At 42.9% G+C, this 20,701-nt stretch overlaps 1 protein-coding gene across 5 annotated transcripts in view; it reads right to left on the bottom strand.

Annotated features, from left to right (window-relative positions):
- The window catches only part of LOC108939370 (anosmin-1-like), a 58,453-nt gene that overhangs the window by 16,801 nt on the left and 20,951 nt on the right, over positions 1-20,701 (bottom strand). For 3 of the 5 annotated variants that reach the window (XM_029248929.1, XM_029248925.1, XM_029248932.1), the window contains exons 3-6: positions 13,333-13,395; positions 12,058-12,265; positions 9,907-10,091; positions 7,690-7,819 (exon numbers count right to left, since the gene is read on the bottom strand). In XM_029248929.1, coding sequence (XP_029104762.1) covers positions 7,690-7,819; positions 9,907-10,091; positions 12,058-12,265; positions 13,333-13,395 — 586 coding nt within the window. Of the gene's footprint in view, positions 1-7,689; positions 7,820-9,906; positions 10,092-12,057; positions 12,266-13,332; positions 13,396-13,714; positions 13,786-20,701 lie in introns of all 5 variants that reach the window. The other 2 variants (XM_029248934.1, XM_029248935.1) reach the window with 2 other exon arrangements.

Raw genomic sequence — 20,701 nt, 5'->3', positions numbered from 1 at the left:
TGCTGTGGAGTTCTGAACCAGAGTGGTTGGAACAAAACTGCCTTGTTGTCCAGTTTTCATCATGGATTGACCACCAAGATGAAAACGGAGCTGGTGTATTGAGAAGAAACCTGGACACTCGATCGCTTCATCAAGACGGCAGTTGCACTCGACAATCTTGCCCAGGACCAAAAACCTCACCTGAAGTCAACCACAAGCCTATCCCCTACTCCACGGGATGAGTCTGAGCCCATGCAGATCAGGCACGGCCGACTAACCCCGGAGGAACGACAGGTGCCGACTCCAGAACCGTTTGTGCCTTTATTGTGGTTGCCCTGGACACCTATGTGTCGACTGCCAAGCCCGTCCAGAACCCAAGGTGAGTAGAACGCTTCGGTGTAACTACCTCATGGTCCCGATTGTTTTGTCCTGGGGGGAGTGCACGGTTGAGACTCTAGCCCTAGTGGATTTGGGAGCTGCGGGTTGTTTTATGGACATTGAGTTTGTGAAGAGACACCACATTTCCCAGCGCTCATGCGAGTTCTAGATGCGAGTGAGTGCGCTAGATGGACAATCTCTGGGGAAGAGTTTTGTCAACACCAGGACGGAGCCCTTGCGCTTGGGAGTAGGGGTCTGCCATAGGGAGCGGATTCAGTTCTATATGACTGCTTCGCCAGACGTTCTGGTCATTTTTGGTTTTCCCTGCATGACACTGTCTTTTGTTGGAGTAAGGGGGAACTGGTGGCTTGGGGATCTCGATGTGAAAAGAAGTGCTTATGGTTGCCGTGCAGAGCCACCTCGGTTGAATGCTCAGACTCTCTGCCACAGGTGAGCATTCCGTGGGAATATCAGGACCTGGCAGAGGTCTTTAGCAAGGATCAGGCGGCAGTATTACCTCCGCACCGACCCTGGGACTGTGCGGTAGATCTTCTCCCTGGGACTACGCCCCCACGGGGCCTTGTCTATCCCCTTTCTCTGCCAGAGTAAAAGGCCATGAAACAATACATTAATGAAGTACTGTCAGCAGGCATAATCCGTCCGTCTACCTTGCCTGCTTCCGCCAGGTTCTTTTTTGTGGAAAAGGACGGCAGTCTCCTTCCCTGTATAGATTATAAGAGGTTGAATCATATAACTACCCGCATCCTTTGCCTCTGATCACAGCAGCTCTGGAACAAGTCCACGGCACACGGGTGTTCACTAAGTTAGACCTTCGGAGTGCTTACAACTTGATCAGGATCAGAGAAGGTGACGAGTGGAAGACAGCCTTCAGTACCACCCTTGGTCATTATGAATATTTAGTCATGCCTTTCGGCCTATCTAATGCCCCCAGTGTTTTTCAGGCCTTCGTTAACCATGTCCTAGGGGATTTGGTGAATAATGGCATCTTGGTGTATCTGGATGATATCCAAATCTATTCCCAGTCCAGGGAACAGTATATCTCGCAGGTCCGACAAGCGCTACATCGATTGCTTCAACATCGCCTTTTTGTGAAAGCAGAAAAGTGCCAGTTCCACCAGACCCAGATCTCATTTTTGGGTTTTGTGCTAAGCAGCAACGGAGTGGCTATGGATCCAGGGAAGGTAAGAACCGTTCTCCAGTGCCCCCGTCCTATGACCGTGAAGGCTCTGCAATGATTCCTGGGGGTGCAAACTTCTACCGCTGCTTTATATGGGACTTCAGTACCATAGCCGCACCTTTGACTGTGTTAACTGCAAGCAAGGAGGCCCAAGTCCCCTGGACGGATGATGCTCAACGAGCCTTCCACTGCCTGAAGCAACGATTCACTTCTGCACCCATCCTCCATCACCCGGATCCAGTGTTGCCATTTGTCATGGAGGTCGATGCCTCCGAAACGAGGGTAGGTGCCGGTGCTCTCGCAACGCCAGGGGAATCCAGCCAAACTGTTTCCTTGTGCCTTTTTTTCCAAGAAACTGTCCAGGGCAGAACGGAACTACGACATCGGAAATTGGGAGCTCCTAGCGGTCAAGCTAGCCCTTGAGGAGTGAAGACACTGGCTTGAGGGGGCCGTACATCCCTTTGTCATTCTCACCGACCACAAGAACCTGGAGTATCTGCAAACCGCCCGATGTTTGAACCCCCGACAAGCCAGGTGGGCCCTCTTCTTTACTCGCTTCCACTTCACCGTTACATACAGGCCAGGCAGCAAAAACACCAAGGCCGATGCCCTGTCTTGAATGCACAAACGAGAGCCCGTCTCACAGAACCCGGAGTCCATCCTCCCTAAGAACTGTGTAGTAGCTCCAGTGCAGTGACACTTTCTTCAGGACCTCCACCCAGCCCAGGAATCAGAGCCTGCACCACCTGGAAGACCTGCCCGAAGATTATACGTCCCAACCAGTATGCGACCCACAATTCTGCAGTGGGCTCATGACCATCCCGCTGCTGGACATCCAGGGCTCGGTAAGACCCAGGCCCTCCTGCAGAAGCATTTCTGGTGGCCTTCCCCCTGAGAGGATGTGTATGATTTCATGCGAGCATGCGCGACCTGTGCACAAGTCAAATCCTCAACGCAGAAACCTGCGGGGCTCCTGGAACCCCTGCCGGTGCCTAATTGTCCCTGGTCCCACATCGCCCTCAACTTCCTCGTAAACCTCCTAAGTTCAGAGGGTAAGACCACCGTGCTGACCATAGCTAATAGGTTTTCCAAGGCTTGCCATCTTGTGCCTCTCCCCAAGCTCCCTACAGCCCTGGAGACAGCTGAGCTCCTCTTCCTCCATGTTTTCCGCCTTTTCGGATTACAAGGGGACATCCTGTCAGACCGCGGACCGCAATTCACCTCCAGGGTCTGGAGGGCCTTCTGGCAGAAGTTGGGAGTCACCGTAAGTCTGACTTAAGGTTACCATCCTCAGGCAAACAGGCAGGTAGAGTAGTTCCAACAGGACATTAGCAAATTTCTATGCAGCTACTGCTCTGATAAGTCCCAGCAATGGGTATGATACTTACCATGGGCTGAATATGCACATAACTCCCTAATCCATACATCCACAGGACGCACTCCTTTCTAGTGTGTGTTAAGGGAACCAACCCCCTCTGTTTCCCTGGCATCCCGGCTCCAGTGACGTACCGGCAGTGGACGCCTGGTACCAGACCAGTGTGGAAGTGTGGTGAGCTTTCCAAGATGACCTGCTGCGTAGCAAGGACCGGGATAAGCGACAGGCTGACCGCCACCGGCGTCCTCTCTCCTTTGTGCCAGGATAGTGGGTCTGGTTGTCCACTAAAGGCCTCCATGGTACTCACCTGACAAAAAACTCAGCCCCAGATACACTGGCCCGTTCAAGGTCCTCCGCCATTTCTCCCGTGTCCTATCAACTCCAATTACCCCCATACCTACGGGTGTGCCCTACATTCCATGTATCCTTCCTTAAACCTTGCGCCACATCCTTACACCAGCTCGACTCCACTCCGCCTCTTCCCCTACAGGTTGGGGATGCACCTGCCTATGCGGTGCGGGCCTTATTGGACTCCCATCGTCGGGGTGGTACTCTCTAATATCCGGTCGACTGGGAGGGGTACGGGACGAAAGAACAGCGTTGAGTACCGGCTCATGATATCTTGGACCCTGACTTGATCTCCACCTTTCACAGGGACCATCCAGACCATCCAGCACCCAGGCCCTGGGGGTGTCCCCCTAGCCGTGGCAGAGCGGCCGGTGCCGTTCGTTGGGGGGGTACTGTCACGCCCTCCACTTCCACATAACAAGAAACATCTGCGGCTGATCACAAGATGCAAGCATAAAAGGGAGATCGAAACACAACAGGACACGGAACCTTAGTTCAGCCTACCTGTCTCTCATGCTAGCATCTGCTCTCTTGATCCTCTCTCATATCCTTCGTTCTTTGTCCCTCGCTCCCATTCCCGTCCTTCGTCTCTCCGGTATCTTTGACCAACGACTCGCCTCTCGGATTACGTCTTCGGATTCTCCGTTACTACGTCTGTGCCTCGGTGACCCCTTGCCTGTTCTTTAGACCATAAGTTCGGATTCCCCTGAATGAAAACACCCTGTGCTCCACAACTGGGTCCGGCGCCGCCTGGCAGTAGCTTCATAGAGAAATAAATTTGGTATCCTCAGGTTTTTTTTCAGCTGGTGAGGTAATGCCACATTTTTTTGTACTGTAATAACAATAATAATCTCTTACATTACCCAGTTTTTGTGGTTCAGGGATGCTTGCTCACGTGATTAACCAGTGACTGCAATGTATCACATACATTGTTCAAAAAAATAATTTTGACATGATAGTAATGTTTTGATCTGCAAAAAAACCATTTGAAGAGATTTTAATGTTTTCGTGCAATGCATTTGGAGCTGTAGATTTGCAATTCAAAGTTTTTTTTTTTTTTTTTTTTTTAACAATTTGTGATCACCCAGCATCCCCCTGCTGGGGAGAAAAAGCAGCTGATGGTCTCAATGAGAGGACGAGGTTTGCAGTAGAATGCGATTCCTTCCAATTCAGCATTCCCAAGAAATATAATAAACTAAGAGTTACATGCTTTAAAATCACTTTACGTTTTTCGATTTAAATTTTTGAAACTATTTTTGTTTAATTTCACTTTTGTTTATGAAATTTCTATCTGGTCACTCATCAGTGGATGAACTATATATTAACTGCGCTAACAATCAAGTCTTAGCATCCGTGGCTCTGGGAGCTTTACTGAAATCACAAGCTAACTGGTTTGAACGAACATGTTTGACTCTGAAACCTAGGTCCAGAATATTACATTAGGCCCGGGTGTAAAAAAAACTATATAAACTGACAGTCAAATTCTTGGCTGTCCTCACTGGAACCATTAGTGTGTTGTTATTCCAAAGCGACGCAGGGGGCCGTCAAATGTTATCCAGCTTCTGATCGACATGAAACGGCACATCAGTGCAGTGCCCACATCTCAACAGTTCAAAGAAAATAAAAAACACTGGCCAACGACATTAATTCCACAACAACGAACAAGGAAGAAGGTGGCTTTGACATCATACAGGCGCTACTGTATGTGAAGTGTCATGGAAGGGTGCAGTGGGAAAACTGTAGAAGCAGTCTGCCTTCAGGCTCTGCTCCAGAGTGAGTATGCGTTTCGTCTCCCACGAGTTTCCCCAGCTCTCTGCAGACACTGCAGCTGGGCTTCCAAAACAAAGGTACTGTTTCATACCGAATGAGGCGACTCGCAGCAACAGAGAGCGGCCCAATTCATGTTCCTCAAGGTCGCTGGTGAGAAACTGTCACTTTTTGTTTTTCTCACTGCTGTATCACCCTGTGGAGCAGCTTTCATCTTGAGCATACCCTGAGTGATTGCAGCCATGTATGTATATGACCTATGGCCCGAGCATTCTTTGACACCCCCCACCCCCCATCCCAAGTACACACCATTTGATAAGTGCATCTAATTACTAGAAGATGTTCTGGAAAAACACAAAAGGGTTTTTTCCCACTCAAACACGATGCCCAAAAAACAAGGCTGTTTCTATTTATCTGTCATCGAGTCCTTGTGTGTGGGACATAAATGCAACTGTAAGTGCTCTCATCCAACTTTAGTTTTGTTGTGGAATACAATATTAGAGTTCTATTCAATAAGAGTAACACATGGGGGACTGCAGAGGCAAACTTTGTATGCATCAAATGAGAGTCTTGAGAGATATACTCTATGAGCGGTACTTTTAACCACAGTTATGTGGTTGACTTGCTCCTTCTGTCTAAAACAACAGTGCTTCATTTCTTTTACCTTGTTGACAAGTTACTATACAATGTTGAAAGGCAGCTTTCTCACAAAAATATATATATTTTTTCTAAGCAAGAAAATTTGATAATTGTCAAGAAGTAGATTTCATACGGGATATAAGATCTGTTTTAGAAAACAGCTTTATATGACCTGAACAGAAAATTCATACCTCTGATAAGCATTAGTAGTTAGAAATGCAATTTAATTATGATATTCATTTAAATGTGTAAAATCACATGAAATATCAAAGGCAATAGGAACATTTTAAAGGGAAAAATCAAGCTAATTTTGGAAATATTACTTAAACTAGTGATGCTGAATTCAAACTAACCCTGTATGCATGCACTGAATTAAAAGCTGTTTATCTTTCCAAACACTCCCCAAACACAATCCCTCATGCTCATGATGGTTTTCCCAGCTATTATATGTTTACTATTCAACCCTGAGTCAAATCAGCTGGGTACAGAAAGGTCTGAGTTCTTAAAAGGGTATGGACCTAAATATGACCTTAAACAAGCACCAAAAACAAACTATAAGGACAGATAGAAGTCCCATTACAAGAGGCCCCTAATGCTAACAACAGCGTTGAGGAAAACAGACTGTCCTACTCTACGTCCCCAGGGACTTCAATATAATTCACCCACACACCTGAGCCACCTGAAATGACCTTGAAGCTGCTGGAAATCAATGAAGTCACACGTTTCCTCATACATACAGCTCATTGGGGCAGCTGATAGCTTAATAGTTAGAACTGGTGCCCTTAGACCCAAAGGTCACAAGTTTGAATCCCACCTCCTGCTGCAGTACCCTTGAGCAAAGGTATTTACCCTAAATTGCTCCAGTAAAATTATCCAGGTGTAGAGACAGTAAACAATTATATGTAGTGTAACATTGTAAGTTGCTTTGGTGAAAAATTTTAGATATGTGTAAGTGTACATACAGTATTTGGTTTTTTGAGGTCTATAACAGTACAGGTCCAGAAAATGGGATAAGCGGTTGTTGACAATGGATGGATGGATGGATGGATGGATGGATGGCCAGTTCGTTGTGTGGTGTCTCCTGTGGCAGACAGTGTGTGTATTTTTACTTGTGTATATCCATTCTGTATAGGGGAGTTTTTCAGAAAATATCAATACAAGAATGGTAACTGCAAAAAAACAGTCCTAAAGTAAACTTGACAAAATGTTTTGTTTGTTCGCAGATAATATGCTAACTGGTAAGAGTGCTGTTAATAAATATATTAATTAATATGTTAAGTTTTTTAGGTTAATTTTTTGACAATTGTTTTAACCTTTAAATAAGAAACCATGTGAAAAACAGATGTGCATGTATGTTTTCACCTATGTGCCTGTCGGCCTATGTCCCTGTGTCCCTGGGTGCCTGTGAGCATGTGTGTGTTTGTTGGGGGCTCTAGCATTCCTGGGGTTTCTCCATCACAGACATGGCCAGTGGTGGTGCAGCCGTGGTCTTGTGGTTGTGGCCTCATGCAGGAAGGATTAACAGACACAGCCACACCACTCATTTTCCAGTAAAATAAACTTTGTGTATTGTGTGTGTCTTAGTGTTGTACTGTTGCCCTTTTAATGGTCTATAGAAATAACACGACAGCAGGAACTAACTGAGAAAACAGGGTAAGCTGCACAAGAAGAAAACTAAAAACATCTATGCATATGTGCATATCAGGATTAAAACAGTTAAACAATTACTGTTTGTAAAATCCAGTACGTGCAGGTATTTACCAATTATTTGCATTTATTTAGCACCGCAGAGTAAACCGAGAGCATCAAAAAGAGAGAAAAAGCTTTAGATGCAGACATACGATTACTGAAACGGTCAGTTTGCAAATGCCACAGTTTTCACTGCCACATGTTACACGAGGAAGTACATAAAGGGTTGACAGAACATTCAAAGGGTTCCTGCACGCCAGGCCATATGGTAACCTCAGCGCTCACCCCGGAGCAGTGAGCTGTGGTGGATTCTTACCTCGAGAGGAAAAGAAGTGCCTGCTGGGAGTGGTGAAACCGCGGGTGCCCTGGCTGTTGACCGCACACACTCTGAACTGGTACCACCTGTGGGGCCGCACATCCTTCAGCACTGCTCGGTCCTCCATTGTCTGCAGGGTCACAGTGAGAGGCCCACTGAAGACAAATTAGTCAGCGGCTTGCCGAGTGGAAAAGACATTCATCACCTGTCCTGGCGAAGTAAGAAGAGATGCTACACCAACACGGAAGGGGACATCTCCGCTTGGACTGCTGAGAGATATCGGAGAAAGTCTCTCCATAGTCACTTACTGTTTTTTACAGAAGGGGTGGCTAGTTGCAGTGCTCAGAAGAATTAAAAAATGATTTACACCTAAAACATCAGCTAAACACACTTACAGTCCAAGCAGTGACTTTGGCCACACCATTATGTACTGAAATTAAACAAGAACCAGCATGTGGGTCTGGTCTGCTGGTAGGCATCTATCATCTCCCTTGACCCACATTTTATAGGTGGCAGCCCACACTGAAGGTTACACACTAAAATATTAAATTCCCCAGGCTGCTTTCCATAGCCCTTCAGAATGTAGCTACATGCTTATTCTGTGGTCAGAGGTGCCAGATTGTGCTCACAGGATCAAGGCATGAATCCCACCTCCTGCAGTAGTACCCACACACCCACACACACACACACACTGAAGCAGCTTGTCCCAAACTGGGTTGCAGCGAGCCAGAGCCTAACCCGACAACACAGGATGTAAGGCTGGAGGGGGAGGGGACACACCCAGGACAGAACGCCAGTCCATCACAAGGTACCCCAAGTGGGACTCAAACCCCAGACCTGCCAGAGAGCAGGACCCAGCCAAGCTCGCTGCGCCACTGCACCCCTGCAGTAGTAACCTTCATCAAGTTATCTACCCTGAACTAATACAGGAAGAATTACAGTGCTATATAAATGGTTAAATGATTGTAAGTTCCTTCGGGAAAAATGGCCACCTAAACTGACGGAAAGGTGACTGACAGAACACATGGATGGCAGATGGTCAGGGAATAAGGCTCTTGATTTCAGAAAATACTACTGATGCGCCAGACTTCCACAACTGCACAGCTGGATGGGTCTTTGATTCCAGAACCATGGGGCATGGACACAGCCCTTGCATGTGTAGGGCTTTAACTCTTCGCCCTGCTGCCAGGTTACACCTTCAGTTTAGTGTAGTGACCTGATGTGGGTAGGTACAATCACGCCCTGAGACTAGCCCCTTTGAGTGACAAGAATTTGACTTTTTACGAGAACTTTCATTTAATACTTCTGTCTTTTCTGTTTTGGTTTCTTTCTTACATTAAAGCTTCCATTTACACACAAACATTGATTATCACAAGTATGCATGTTTTGTTTGTGATCATTTGCAAACTGTATGATATGTAATAGCAACAAAATAGCTGAAGAAGTGCAGGGACACTGTCCTCTTATGATAACACACACACTGGCCGAAGCTGCTTGTCCCAAGCGGGGTAGTGGCGAACTGGAGGCTAACCCGGTAATAAAGGGCGCAAAGCTGGAGGGGGAGGGGACACAAATAGGACGGGATGACAGTCCGTCACAAGACACCCCAAGCGGGACTCGAACCCCAGACCTGCCAAAGAAAAGGACCTGGCCAAACCCACTACGCCGCCACATCCCCGTTGTTATAACTGCTAAAGTAACTGTCTCCATTTAAATTTGGATTTGGTGATAATTTTGTATAAATTTTTGATAATGGGTGTTTTAAGGCTCTAATTTTAAGGCCCTAAACTGCATAAAAACACTAAAAAAAAAAATGAAAATTTTTACTATTGAAACTAATGCTAAAAACATCATTCACCTCACGAAGGAACGCATGACCTTTTTAAGGCGGTGGAAAGATTGTGTTTGGAAAAAGTGTTGAAGGATTTATGGTGGAAGAGGGCAACTGCACCCTGTGAGCACTGCAGGGTCACTGGTTTCTCACTATATCCAACCTCGCAACTGATTAATTTCACTCTTTTAAAAGAAATTAACATCACCCTAACCCTTTATAACTAAGTTATCTCTTCTGTTCTCATGTTACATTTTACAAAAACAAAGATTTAATTTTTTTAAATTAGTGGGTTAGGGTACAGTAACACTCCAATAACCAGCTGAATGCCCACTCAATTCCTATTAGGTCCCCTATCGAATTGCACGCCATGAAGTTTTCTTTACCATGAGCACAGTTTGCCATGGCGTAGCCTCATCCTCGCTGGGGTGAATGCCGTAGTTCCACCTCTTCTGTAGAATGTACAGTACAGGCTCAACAGAGACATTGAATCTGGACACCCAGGTCACTGTCAGCTGCCCCTGCTGATCTTCTAAGAAGGTCAGATCTTTCTTGGGCTTCATGGGAACACCTAATAGGGAAGGGAGATTATAAAGGGAACTTCACAATCAGACCTGCTATATCATTAAGTGACAAATTAGTTTTAAGCATTTCATTCTGCATCTTGGTTCATGAAAACAGAAAGTCATTCCAATGCATCCTTATATGACATATTAGATGTTGAGTTTGAAGTGCATGGTGGTGCAGTGGGAAGCACCATTATATATGTGCAGGACACAAATGTATACTTTGATTGATAACAGAATTTTGAATATTGAAGTTTGTAAAGGGTATAAACAGATATACACTATTTACTGTATAGATTTTAAGTTTCACGGAAAATATTATCCAAAAAGTTGTAAAATTTCAAAGACATGTGGCCACAATATATCATATGATGTTTACATAATATCTGTAAGGTGATATCTGTAATATCTGTAAGGTGATATATTTTCTAAAAAAACTATTTATTATTAAGCAAGGTGGTGCGTTTGACAAATTAGGCAGAAGGATACATCCTACATAACATTCGCAGGATCCGTCCGTACCTCAGAACAGACTCTAGACAACTACTTGTCCAGGCCATGGTGACATCCTGTCTGGACTACTGCAACTCTCTCTTGTTTGGCCTTCCCGCTACTGCCATCAAACCTCTACAGCTGATACAGAATGCTGCTGCCTGAGTTGCGATTGACTTGCTGAAGCGTTCGCATGTATCTCCTCTACTCGTTTCTCTGCATTTCTATAGCTGCTCAGATCAAATTTAAGACCCTGGTTTTTGCCTACAAATGCATCAACAGAACTGCTACCAGCTACTGTATGTGTATGTACAAGACTTGATCATTTGCTACACCCCAACCAGACTGCTATGCTCCTCCACATCTGCCCGCTTGGTGGTCCCACACACAAAAGGTAAAGCATGAAAGTTCTTAGTTCTGGCTCCGTTGTGGTGGAACAACCTCCCCCTCTCACTCAGAACTGCTGAATCTTTGTCCACATTTAAAGTCTTAAAACTCATCTCTTCCAGACTCACTTCGCCCATGATTATGTTCATGTAGTGTGTAAATGTTCATGTACCATAACTTTAAGATCATGCCCAGATAAGCCTTTACGCAGCTATTCCTGTAATGTACGTAAATGTATGTGTATCTCAGAAAAAAAAAAAAAAAAAATTAGTAGGAAGGTGATCAGGAATCGATGATACTGAGTTTCATGCAGTTACTCGTGTGATGAACATTGGTGCATTATGGTGGAAAGAAACTAACTGTACTTAAGAATCACTCGTCTGCAACTATGTCTCTTTCTCCTAAGGTAATGCAGAAATTGTATTTTCTATGAGATGTATGTCGCTTTGGAGAAAAGTGGTGCCCCCAAATTCCGGGACCAAATTTTAGGTTTGCCTAATTATAAAATACGCCCTTATTCTAAGGAGCTTAGTGTAGTCTGTTTGTAATATACTTGTATTTTAGTGTAGTTTTTAAGTGACCTTGAACAAAAATATTGGAAAATAGAAAATGCCAGAGGTCATTTGTACCAGAAGCCATAAGGTTCTATGAGGCCTCATCCTGTCGTGGGGTGACCTTTTAATAACGAAATGACACTGAACTTTCTCTGTATCCCACCACACCCTCTCTACACTACCTTGACTTCATTCATCTCACTGCAATCCACTCCTTCTTCTCTTGCATTCAAGTATCTTTGTCTGTTCATTCACTTGTTAACCTATTTATTTTTTTTACTTATTTATATTTTTACTTACATTATGTGTGTAAGTGTGTGTATGTATATATATATATATATATATATATATATATATATATATATATATATATATATATATATATATAAACATATATACGTATGTGTGTCTGTGTATGTGAACAGAACCACGAAAGGGGATGACAATGATTATTGTAACTTGGCTTTGGTTCAGAGCCAACAGATACCTATGCATCCTGATGAATAAGTTGTGTGGTCAGACTGTGATATGAGCCTACCCTTGTAGAGGTTCGCTGGGATCTGGCAGGTTTGCCCACAGCCATTGGAGCAGCACTTCCTGGAACCAGTGCACTCGTGATCAGCGGCACAGCTCTCCACGCACGCTGCCGCGAATCCCGAGGCCCTCTGCGGGGCAGGGCAGTCACCTTGCCTCTGGATCCGCACTGAGGCCAGGAACTCTGCACTCGCCACACACTCCTGCTGTTTCTGGGGAGGGTACAGCGAAACAGAGGTACATGTATATGTGGGACGGTGTGGTCAAGGGTGTTGCCTGCTACCCCAGAACACACAACTCAAGGAAAAATCTAGTCTCCACTAGTCCTATTTTTGTGCTAGGAAAATGCTTGACATGTTTTGAAATGTCTGACAATCCCATACTGGCTTTATTCTTAGAAACATCTGGATGTCAGAAGAGTGAAGATGGCAAGTAACAAACTGGAAAGCTGTTTGTTTAGAAAATATATCATCCTTCAGAGTGAAACTGAAGGTGACCTTTCTCTGTTCTGATGGAGGAACATTTTCATCTCATTGTCTAAATCAGAGGCGATGAACACGAGGACATTGGCCCTTGGTTATTGTAAGCAAGTGCCTTTAATTCAAAGCAGGACATTTGTTGAACTATCGTAATAGAGCTAGGCCTCATGGGGCAAGAGCATACTTAAGAAAAATGCTTTCTTTTGTGGTGGCCTAATAATCGCTCTCTTTTTATGAAAAGAGACAGGTAAAACCTTTAAATGTACACAGCAAGCGTATCTAATACAGCTGTGTTCACTGGCCGCTGTGTCACACCTGCAGTGTTTTCAATCAGGAAGACACAATAATTTTTTGAAAATTTCTTTTTCTGAAACAAAGTTTAATTAATTAAACCTTAGAAGAGCAAACATCCAACCATGATAATTTAACAATGACCCCATACACTCCACACATTTGGTGGGAGGAGTGACTAAGCGACCACCTATTTTTTGTTGGGCAATTTAAATACTGTGTGTTGTGTGTCATACTTTTTCCTGTCTAGGTACCACAGTACACAGATGAAATCCACCACATTACACTCTGAAGACCCAGATTTGAATACAACCTCTTCCTACAGCTCCCTTGAGCAAAGGTAGTTACCCTGATTGGGTCAGTAAAAATTACCCTGCAGTATAAATGGGTCAGCCAGTGTAAGTTGCTTTGGAGACATGCATCAGGCAAATGAATCAATAACGTCATTAACAACCTCCACTTTAGTTGACTAGACGATACCTCAAACTTTTTTTCACTGAGGAACTTACCTCACAGGCTTTGTGAGACAGGACTCGCCTTGTTTCCCACAATTCCTTACATGGTTGTAAACACTGAAATAGGAAAAAACAATTAAACAGTTAAGTATGGTTTAAAAGGCCATATAAGACCACTAGCGGAAATTGCTTGTGAAAAGGATTTAATTGTTTTTGCCAAAGTACAAAACACATTTGACTTCTCCATGCAAGCTATATTCCATAACATTTTCTTGTTAAAATCTCTTGTTAAAACCTTTCTATTGTGACACTGCACCAAATGGTTTCCAAGCATTTTCTGAGACTGCTGTCCAGCCTCCCATAAATATGAGACAGATGCTCCATGTAGCCATAGAGTACTAGGATTATTTACTGGTGAATATTCTGTTCAAAGTACCTGTTTGGGAAGAACTGGTGGAAGAGAGCACCTGGCAGAGTATGACCAGGATTCTGTTCATGTGTTGTGGCCTTATGAGGAAGAGACACGAGAAAAACTCCATTTTGTCTTCAGTAACACATACACTTGGTTCCCCAGCTAACAAGAGTGATGCTCACTCACAGATTATCTTGGCCAGAGCCAAACCTAAAGTTAAGTTGGTGTTTAACAGAATACTCTGGTCACCTATAAATAGTTTTTCTCCTGTCTAGCATGAAACAAACCAATAAAGGTGACCATTTCATGCTGTCAAGCTTTTGAAAGTAGCAAAAGGCTTCGGTCAATAAATTAATGGTGTCTTCTTGGCTGAAGTTCAATTTCAATAGCTGTAGTCCTCAAGTTTCGTTTTTATAAAAGTACAAATGATTGATTGATCGCAAAGATGAAGCCCAGCATCAGGATTTGATTTCAGCTTGTGAACTCTGTGGATGTGACAAATGGTCTTTTAACGGTCTCCTTGGGTAGGGCTCACGCCCCGTATGAGCTCTGTCATTTCCGATCTCTTTGTGGCACCACCTTCCCCTCACTTGACTCCTGCCTAATTTATCAAACGCGCCTCCTTGCACTGCGACTCCTCAGCCCTGCAGGCAGACTAACAGTTCCTCTTTCCTCTCCAGCGAGCTGGGGAATGATGGGGCATCTGTTGTGTGTTATCAGAGTTGCCACCCTGACATCTGCCACCTTCCACTCCTTTGTCTCAAAGGCAGCCTTTGCTCTGCATTGCTCTCCAAACAATATTGAGCTCAAATGTTAAGGGGCCAGGCTGAATGAACATGTTACCTGTTAAACTCCTATGACATACATTTTTAATGTAAATAACAGATGTCTTTTTTTTAAAAAAAAATATTAACATTAAAATTTCCACATATATTTCAGTTACATTCATCAGTTGTGATTTCTATTATTCGTGCTCTTCACAGGGTTTATGTTTCACAGTTACTAAAGGAATGGAAAAATGGAAAAAAATATTTTCATATTATAATATATCATGGACCATAATGTATTCCTATTATCATGGCCAGAGTATTCATTCTTCAGGGCCTGAGGGATTGGTATCCTCTTCATCACTGACAATTCTAGTTGTAAAACAATCCGTTAAAGTCTAATAAAGTCTAATTCTCTACAGTACAAACACAATTATTTAAAGAATTATAACTAGAACGGTCATAAATATAACAGCAAATTCCAACCTGTGCTTAGATACTGGGTTACACAGAAATATTCTCTGTCCTATTTACAATAACAACTTGTAAAACAATTACTGTATCTTGGATAAATTATCAGGGAAAATTACATTTGCTACCATACATGGGTGTTGTTGTAAATAAGGATTCAACTGTGATTAAATGCCAAGCATGTCTGTTGCCTCAGTTTTGAACCCTTTCTTGACTGTGGGAGGGACATGTGTTGTTAAATCTAGGCTTCAGAAAGGTCAGAGATCAGTACACTCCTGGTGATCGCGTGTGCAACCCCTTCCGAGACTAGGCAGGTCCAAAACCCGCAGCATCCTTCGACCCACTGCTGCCAGGCCAGAGGTCAGGGCACTCCTGGTGAGTGTACCTGTGATCCTGTCAAGGCCAGACCAACCAGCCATGCACAGCCTCCATCTAACCACTGGTGACAGGCCACCTCCATGCAGAAAGGATACTGCACATCTGGGAGTTATCAAAGTGACAGCAAGTTACTGGGAAGGACTTGGGGGTTCATGACTCAAAGTGAGTGGAGTCAGCGGATGTAAATCTGTCCTTGTGTCTTAAAACGAAATTGGTAGCATATATCTCCCCTGGCTTCCAGAAAAACACAGCGCTATCTTCTGAACAAGGTGATAAAAATATAACTACGACTTCCTCTGGCAAAGGTTATCCATCGCTAATTCTGACATATGGAGTGGAAGGCAATATTATTCATATGGTTGCTGTGCATATGGTGTTCCAGGTAAGAGATGTGCTGAAAGCAGAAATAGGAAACTTTCAGGTAAATTTTTAGATATCAGTGAATGTCTTCAAATGCGTCCCGGCAAGCCTTTGCAGAAATAACCCTGATAACAGTACAGTGTCTGAATCACCAGTTACTCTTCATGGCTAAACATGGAAACACTGCTGAGTATTGCAGAATACTCAGTTGCAAAATGACTGAAAAAAAACCAGTGGGAAGAACATAACAGCAAAATCTAATTTCAATCCATAGCACCATGTTAACGACAAATTCTACGGGAATCAGTGACCTTGTATTGTCTGCATGACAATATGTTCAGAAGAAGTAAAACTCAATATATAAAATATTTTAAACAACGTCACCAAATCTGGCTGCTGTCTAAATGTGTCCTGAATTCAAACACAACAAAAGATATCAAAAGATTGTACCTGAGTCCCTGGATGAGACTAATAAGGCTAATAAGATATTTAGGTCATTTATGCTGTCAGAATAAAGATAGACTTGGTTTTATCAATATTGCAGGGATTTTCATAAAGCATTGCTAATCTTCATAGAAGTCTTCAAAAATTGGTTCACTGAAGTTTCAAGGTCTCCTGGAAACCAACCAGACACACCATTTTTAATACTCAAAGTAAACAAAATTTTCTTGAGGTCAGTCTAGGTCTGCTTTATCTCCTGGCTTCATCGCATTGTCCCAGTAGACTGAAGTTTAGCTGTACAACTCTGTTCCACTTCTCAGGAGAGCCCATTCATTGGCCCTGTCAATCTGCACTCACCATCCACCATCACTGATTTCCCATCAGGGAACATCTTAACTTGGATGAAAAGCACAATTCCACTTCATGGAAAGAGGACACCATGACTAGAGCCATCTTCAAGTCTGTTACTCCATTTGATTCATTTCTGAAAATTGACTATTGCGGCATTTTAAAAGGGTCTCTTTCACAATAGTCTTTGACATATGGTTATAATTAGATTTGTCTTTTCAAAGGGCACTAACAAAACAGCTATGAAAGTCTCTTAAAATAAAAAAAAAAGACTGTAAATCTGACCCACAGACCTCATGTGTGGTTGTAACCAAGACCTTTCTAGGCTTTTTGTGGTACTGAAGTGGAAACTCTTCACATTTGTAGGCTCAAAAACCAGTCTTCTACAGGGAATTGGTGTATTCTGGTAAATTTAAAAAAAAAATAAAACCGCCTGTATACAAAATCTGTGGTTTTGGAAAAGTAGACTCCTTCTAAAGCTTGAATTCCTACACTCTGCAGACAATACACAAAATGGTCCACCTATTGTTTCAATTTTCTTCTCTTAAAGAACTTTATATGTCTAATAAAACATTTTAGGTATAGGTTTTATAGAAAACTTAATATGAATACTTAGGGCCAGCCCGGAATAAAGCAAATCTAACTTGGAAATACCAATTTCAAAATTCTGGGTAACCAGTTTATCTCATAAAAACGGAATACCAAAGATACGTCATGTCATATATCTGTTCATAGCTAGTGTTACACATTTTTAGCAGCCCTTGATACCTTTAAACAAGTAATTTTCTGCAATGTTAGATATTTTTGGATGGATGCGTCAACTGCTTGTTAACGCAAATATCTAATCAGCCAATCACTTGGCAGCATTGCAATGCATTTAGGCATGTTGACATGGTCAAGACGATATGCTGAAGTCCAAACTGAGCATCAGAATGGGGAAGAAAGGTGATTTAAGTGACTTTGAATGTGGCATGGTTGTTGGTGCCAGACGGGCTGGTCTGAGTATTTCAGAAACTGCTAATCTACTGCGATTTTCATGCACAACCATCTTTAGGGTTTACAGAGAATGGTCAGAAAAAGAGAAAATATCCAGTGAGCAGCAGTTCTGTAGGCGAAAATGCCTTGTTGATGCCAGAGGTCAGAGGAGAATGGCCAGACTGGTTCGAGCTGATAGAAAAGCAACAGTAACTCAAATAACCACTCGTTACAACCGAGGTAGGCAGAATAGCATCTCTGAACGCACAACACATCGAACCTTGAAGCAGATGGGCTACAGCAGCAGAAGACCACACTGGATGCCACTCCTGTCAGCCTAGAACAGGAAACTGATGCTACAATTCGCACGGGCTCACCAAAATTGGACAATAGAAGATTGGAAAAACATTGCCTAGACTGAGGAGTCTCGATTTCTGCTGCAACATTCAAATGGTAAGGCCAGAATTTGGCGTAAACAACATGAAAGCATGGATCCATCCTGTCTTGTATCAACGGTTCAGACTGGTGGTGGTGGTGGTGGTGTTATGGTGTGGAGGATATTTTCTTGGCACACTTTTGGCCCCTTAGTACCAATTGAGCATCGTTCAAACGCCACAGCCTACCTGAGTATTGTTGCTGACCATGTCCATCCCTTCATGACCACAGTGTACCCTACCCATCTTCTGATGGCTACTTCCAGCAGGATAAAGCACCATGTCACAAAGCTCAAATCATCTCAAACTGGTTTCTTGAACATGACAATGAGTTCACTATACTCAAATGGCCACACTGGGTGCCAGTCACCAGATCTCAATCCAGTAGAGCACCTTTAGGATGTGGTGGAACGGAAGATTCGCATCACGGATGTGCAGCCGACAAATCTGCAGCAAGTGCGTGATGCTATCATGTCAATATGGACCAAAATCTATGAGGAATGTTTCCAGAACCTTGTTGAATCTATGCCTTGAAGAATTAAGGCACTTCTGAAGGAAAAAAGGGGTCCAACCCGGTACTAGCAAAGTGTACCTAATAAAGTGGCTGGTGTGTGTATGTGTAGCGTCTAAATACGGTAATTATGACATCTTTTAAATAAAACATTAACATTAAAATTTCCACATACATTTCAGTTACATTCATCAATTGTGATTCCTAGTATTCTATTCTATTCATTTATGGTTCACAAGGATGGTGCTTCACAGTTACTGAAGGAATGGAAAAAATATTTTTATATTATCATTTATCATGGATCATAATGTATATTACCATAGCCAGAGTAAGAATAAAATCATTCTTCAGGGCCTGAGGGATTGGTATCCTCTTCATCACTGACAATTCTAATTATACAATAGTCTGTTAGTCTTACTCTATACAGTGCCAGCACAATTATCTAAAGAATTATAGAACTATAACCAGCATAAATATAACAGCAAATTCCAACCTGTGCTTAGATACTGGGTTACACAGAAATATTCTCTGTTCTAGTTAAGATAACAGCTTGTAAAAATAATTACCTTATCTTGGATAAATTATATTGGTAACTATGGGTATTGCTGTAAACAAGGATTTGATTGTGATTAAATGCCAGGTGTGTCTGTTGCCTTGGTTTTGGAGCTTTTCCTGGCTGTGGAAGGGACCTGAAAAGCTCCAAAAACCCCCAGTCAATTAAAATGAATTCTGGAATATCTGGACACTCTTCTGGAAGTTTTTATAAATTGCTACATGATTATACCTGTGATAAATTGTAACCTTTTGACCCTGAACTGTCACTCTGTGTCTGTGGGCATATGTGCAATTTCTTGGTAAACTCTCTATATCTGCATGCTGTTGTGACCTTGTGCTGTTAACAAGACCAATTAAAAAAATAAAAATAAAAAAAGTAATAAAAAATAAAGCTCTTTGCTGTGATATCCACTTTTGTTTACGCTGGGTTGTACATCACTTTGAAGAAAAGTGCACTCAATGAAAAAATGCAGACAGAGAAGTAAAATGTTGCCATTTTCTTTGACATCAAATTATAGCTACTGAGTATAATAACTTTTTACTAATTAAAGTATGTTAATATCATGATCTGGATACCACTTTTCCCAAGATCTTGCCTCAGTTAAAAAGTTACTGCTAAATGAGTCTTTTAAAGACAACAATTTTTCTAATAAACAGCAGGAGATGGTAAGTATGAGAAAGCTTGAAGCACTGGTCCAAGCATTCACACGCAGTACATGCTAGATGAAGGTCATCGAGCAGCTAAGCACAGTGATTAATTGTGGTTAGAATAGTATCGTCCATCCTGTTTTTCCTTCTCTGCACTGTCTCATAATCCTCTGTAGCCCAGTATGGAGTGGGTGGAACCTTTGAATCATAGCAGGTTCCTGAGAAATTTGGTTCCAAGGTGCCTTGCATGAGATCAGAGCTTTCAATCTCACTGCTTAAGAAGTCTTAGGCATCCCTCTCTCCGGAATGGTCCAAAGGTGGGAAGTTGTTGGAGAGGAGGGATGATTCCTGCTATGCTAAGGGTGCTGTTCTTGGATAGCAGAATTTCAAAAATGTGTCCATATTAAAAAATTGATTACATGCTACAGTTGCTTTAGGCATAAAATGAACTAGCCAAATAAACATGAAAAATTTCTTCATGTAAGCCAGGTATCCACCTAATACTGGAAAACCAGGAAGAGGAGCCAGAGTACTCATCATCAATATTTTCCCTCAATAACAGGAGAAAATAAGAGCTAGAGTGTTAAAATGGAAGGGTACCAGAAGACAGCTAAATTTTAATGAGTGTAATGGAACTGCAAGAACACTTGGACGAAAGAATGACTTATTGACGACATAAGGGGTGACATGGTGGCTGTGGACCTATGAAGTGCTGTTTAATGGCCCCATCCTGGTCGAAGGTCCAGCCGATGATAAACGATGAGCTTAGCAGACCTCTGTCCCGGATTTAGATATCTGTCAACTGGCAGACATAAAGCTGCTCTCTTCTTCTCTCCTGCTGTTTTACAGGTTGTCCCAGTACAATACGAGATGACAACCTATCTTAGCACAAAAAATGGGGAGAGAGGTGGGGTGCATTAAAAGCAATATGGAAAACACTTCAGAGATATAAAATCTTCCCCTCAGTAATAAAAAAGCATTCACAGATGAACAGGGCTAGAGCAGCAGAGCAAGTCCAATCAAAGAGCACATAGTCCATCTGTCTCCTTGCCCTATACAGGAGATATGCTGTGACTGGCCTGGTGACAGTCACATCTTCTGGTGGCTGGGTGGGGATGGGGGA

The sequence above is a fragment of the Scleropages formosus genome, chromosome 2, assembly GCF_900964775.1.
Source record: "Scleropages formosus chromosome 2, fSclFor1.1, whole genome shotgun sequence".
NCBI lineage: Eukaryota > Metazoa > Chordata > Actinopteri > Osteoglossiformes > Osteoglossidae > Scleropages > Scleropages formosus.
This window is presented reverse-complemented; position numbering and strand designations above follow the sequence as displayed.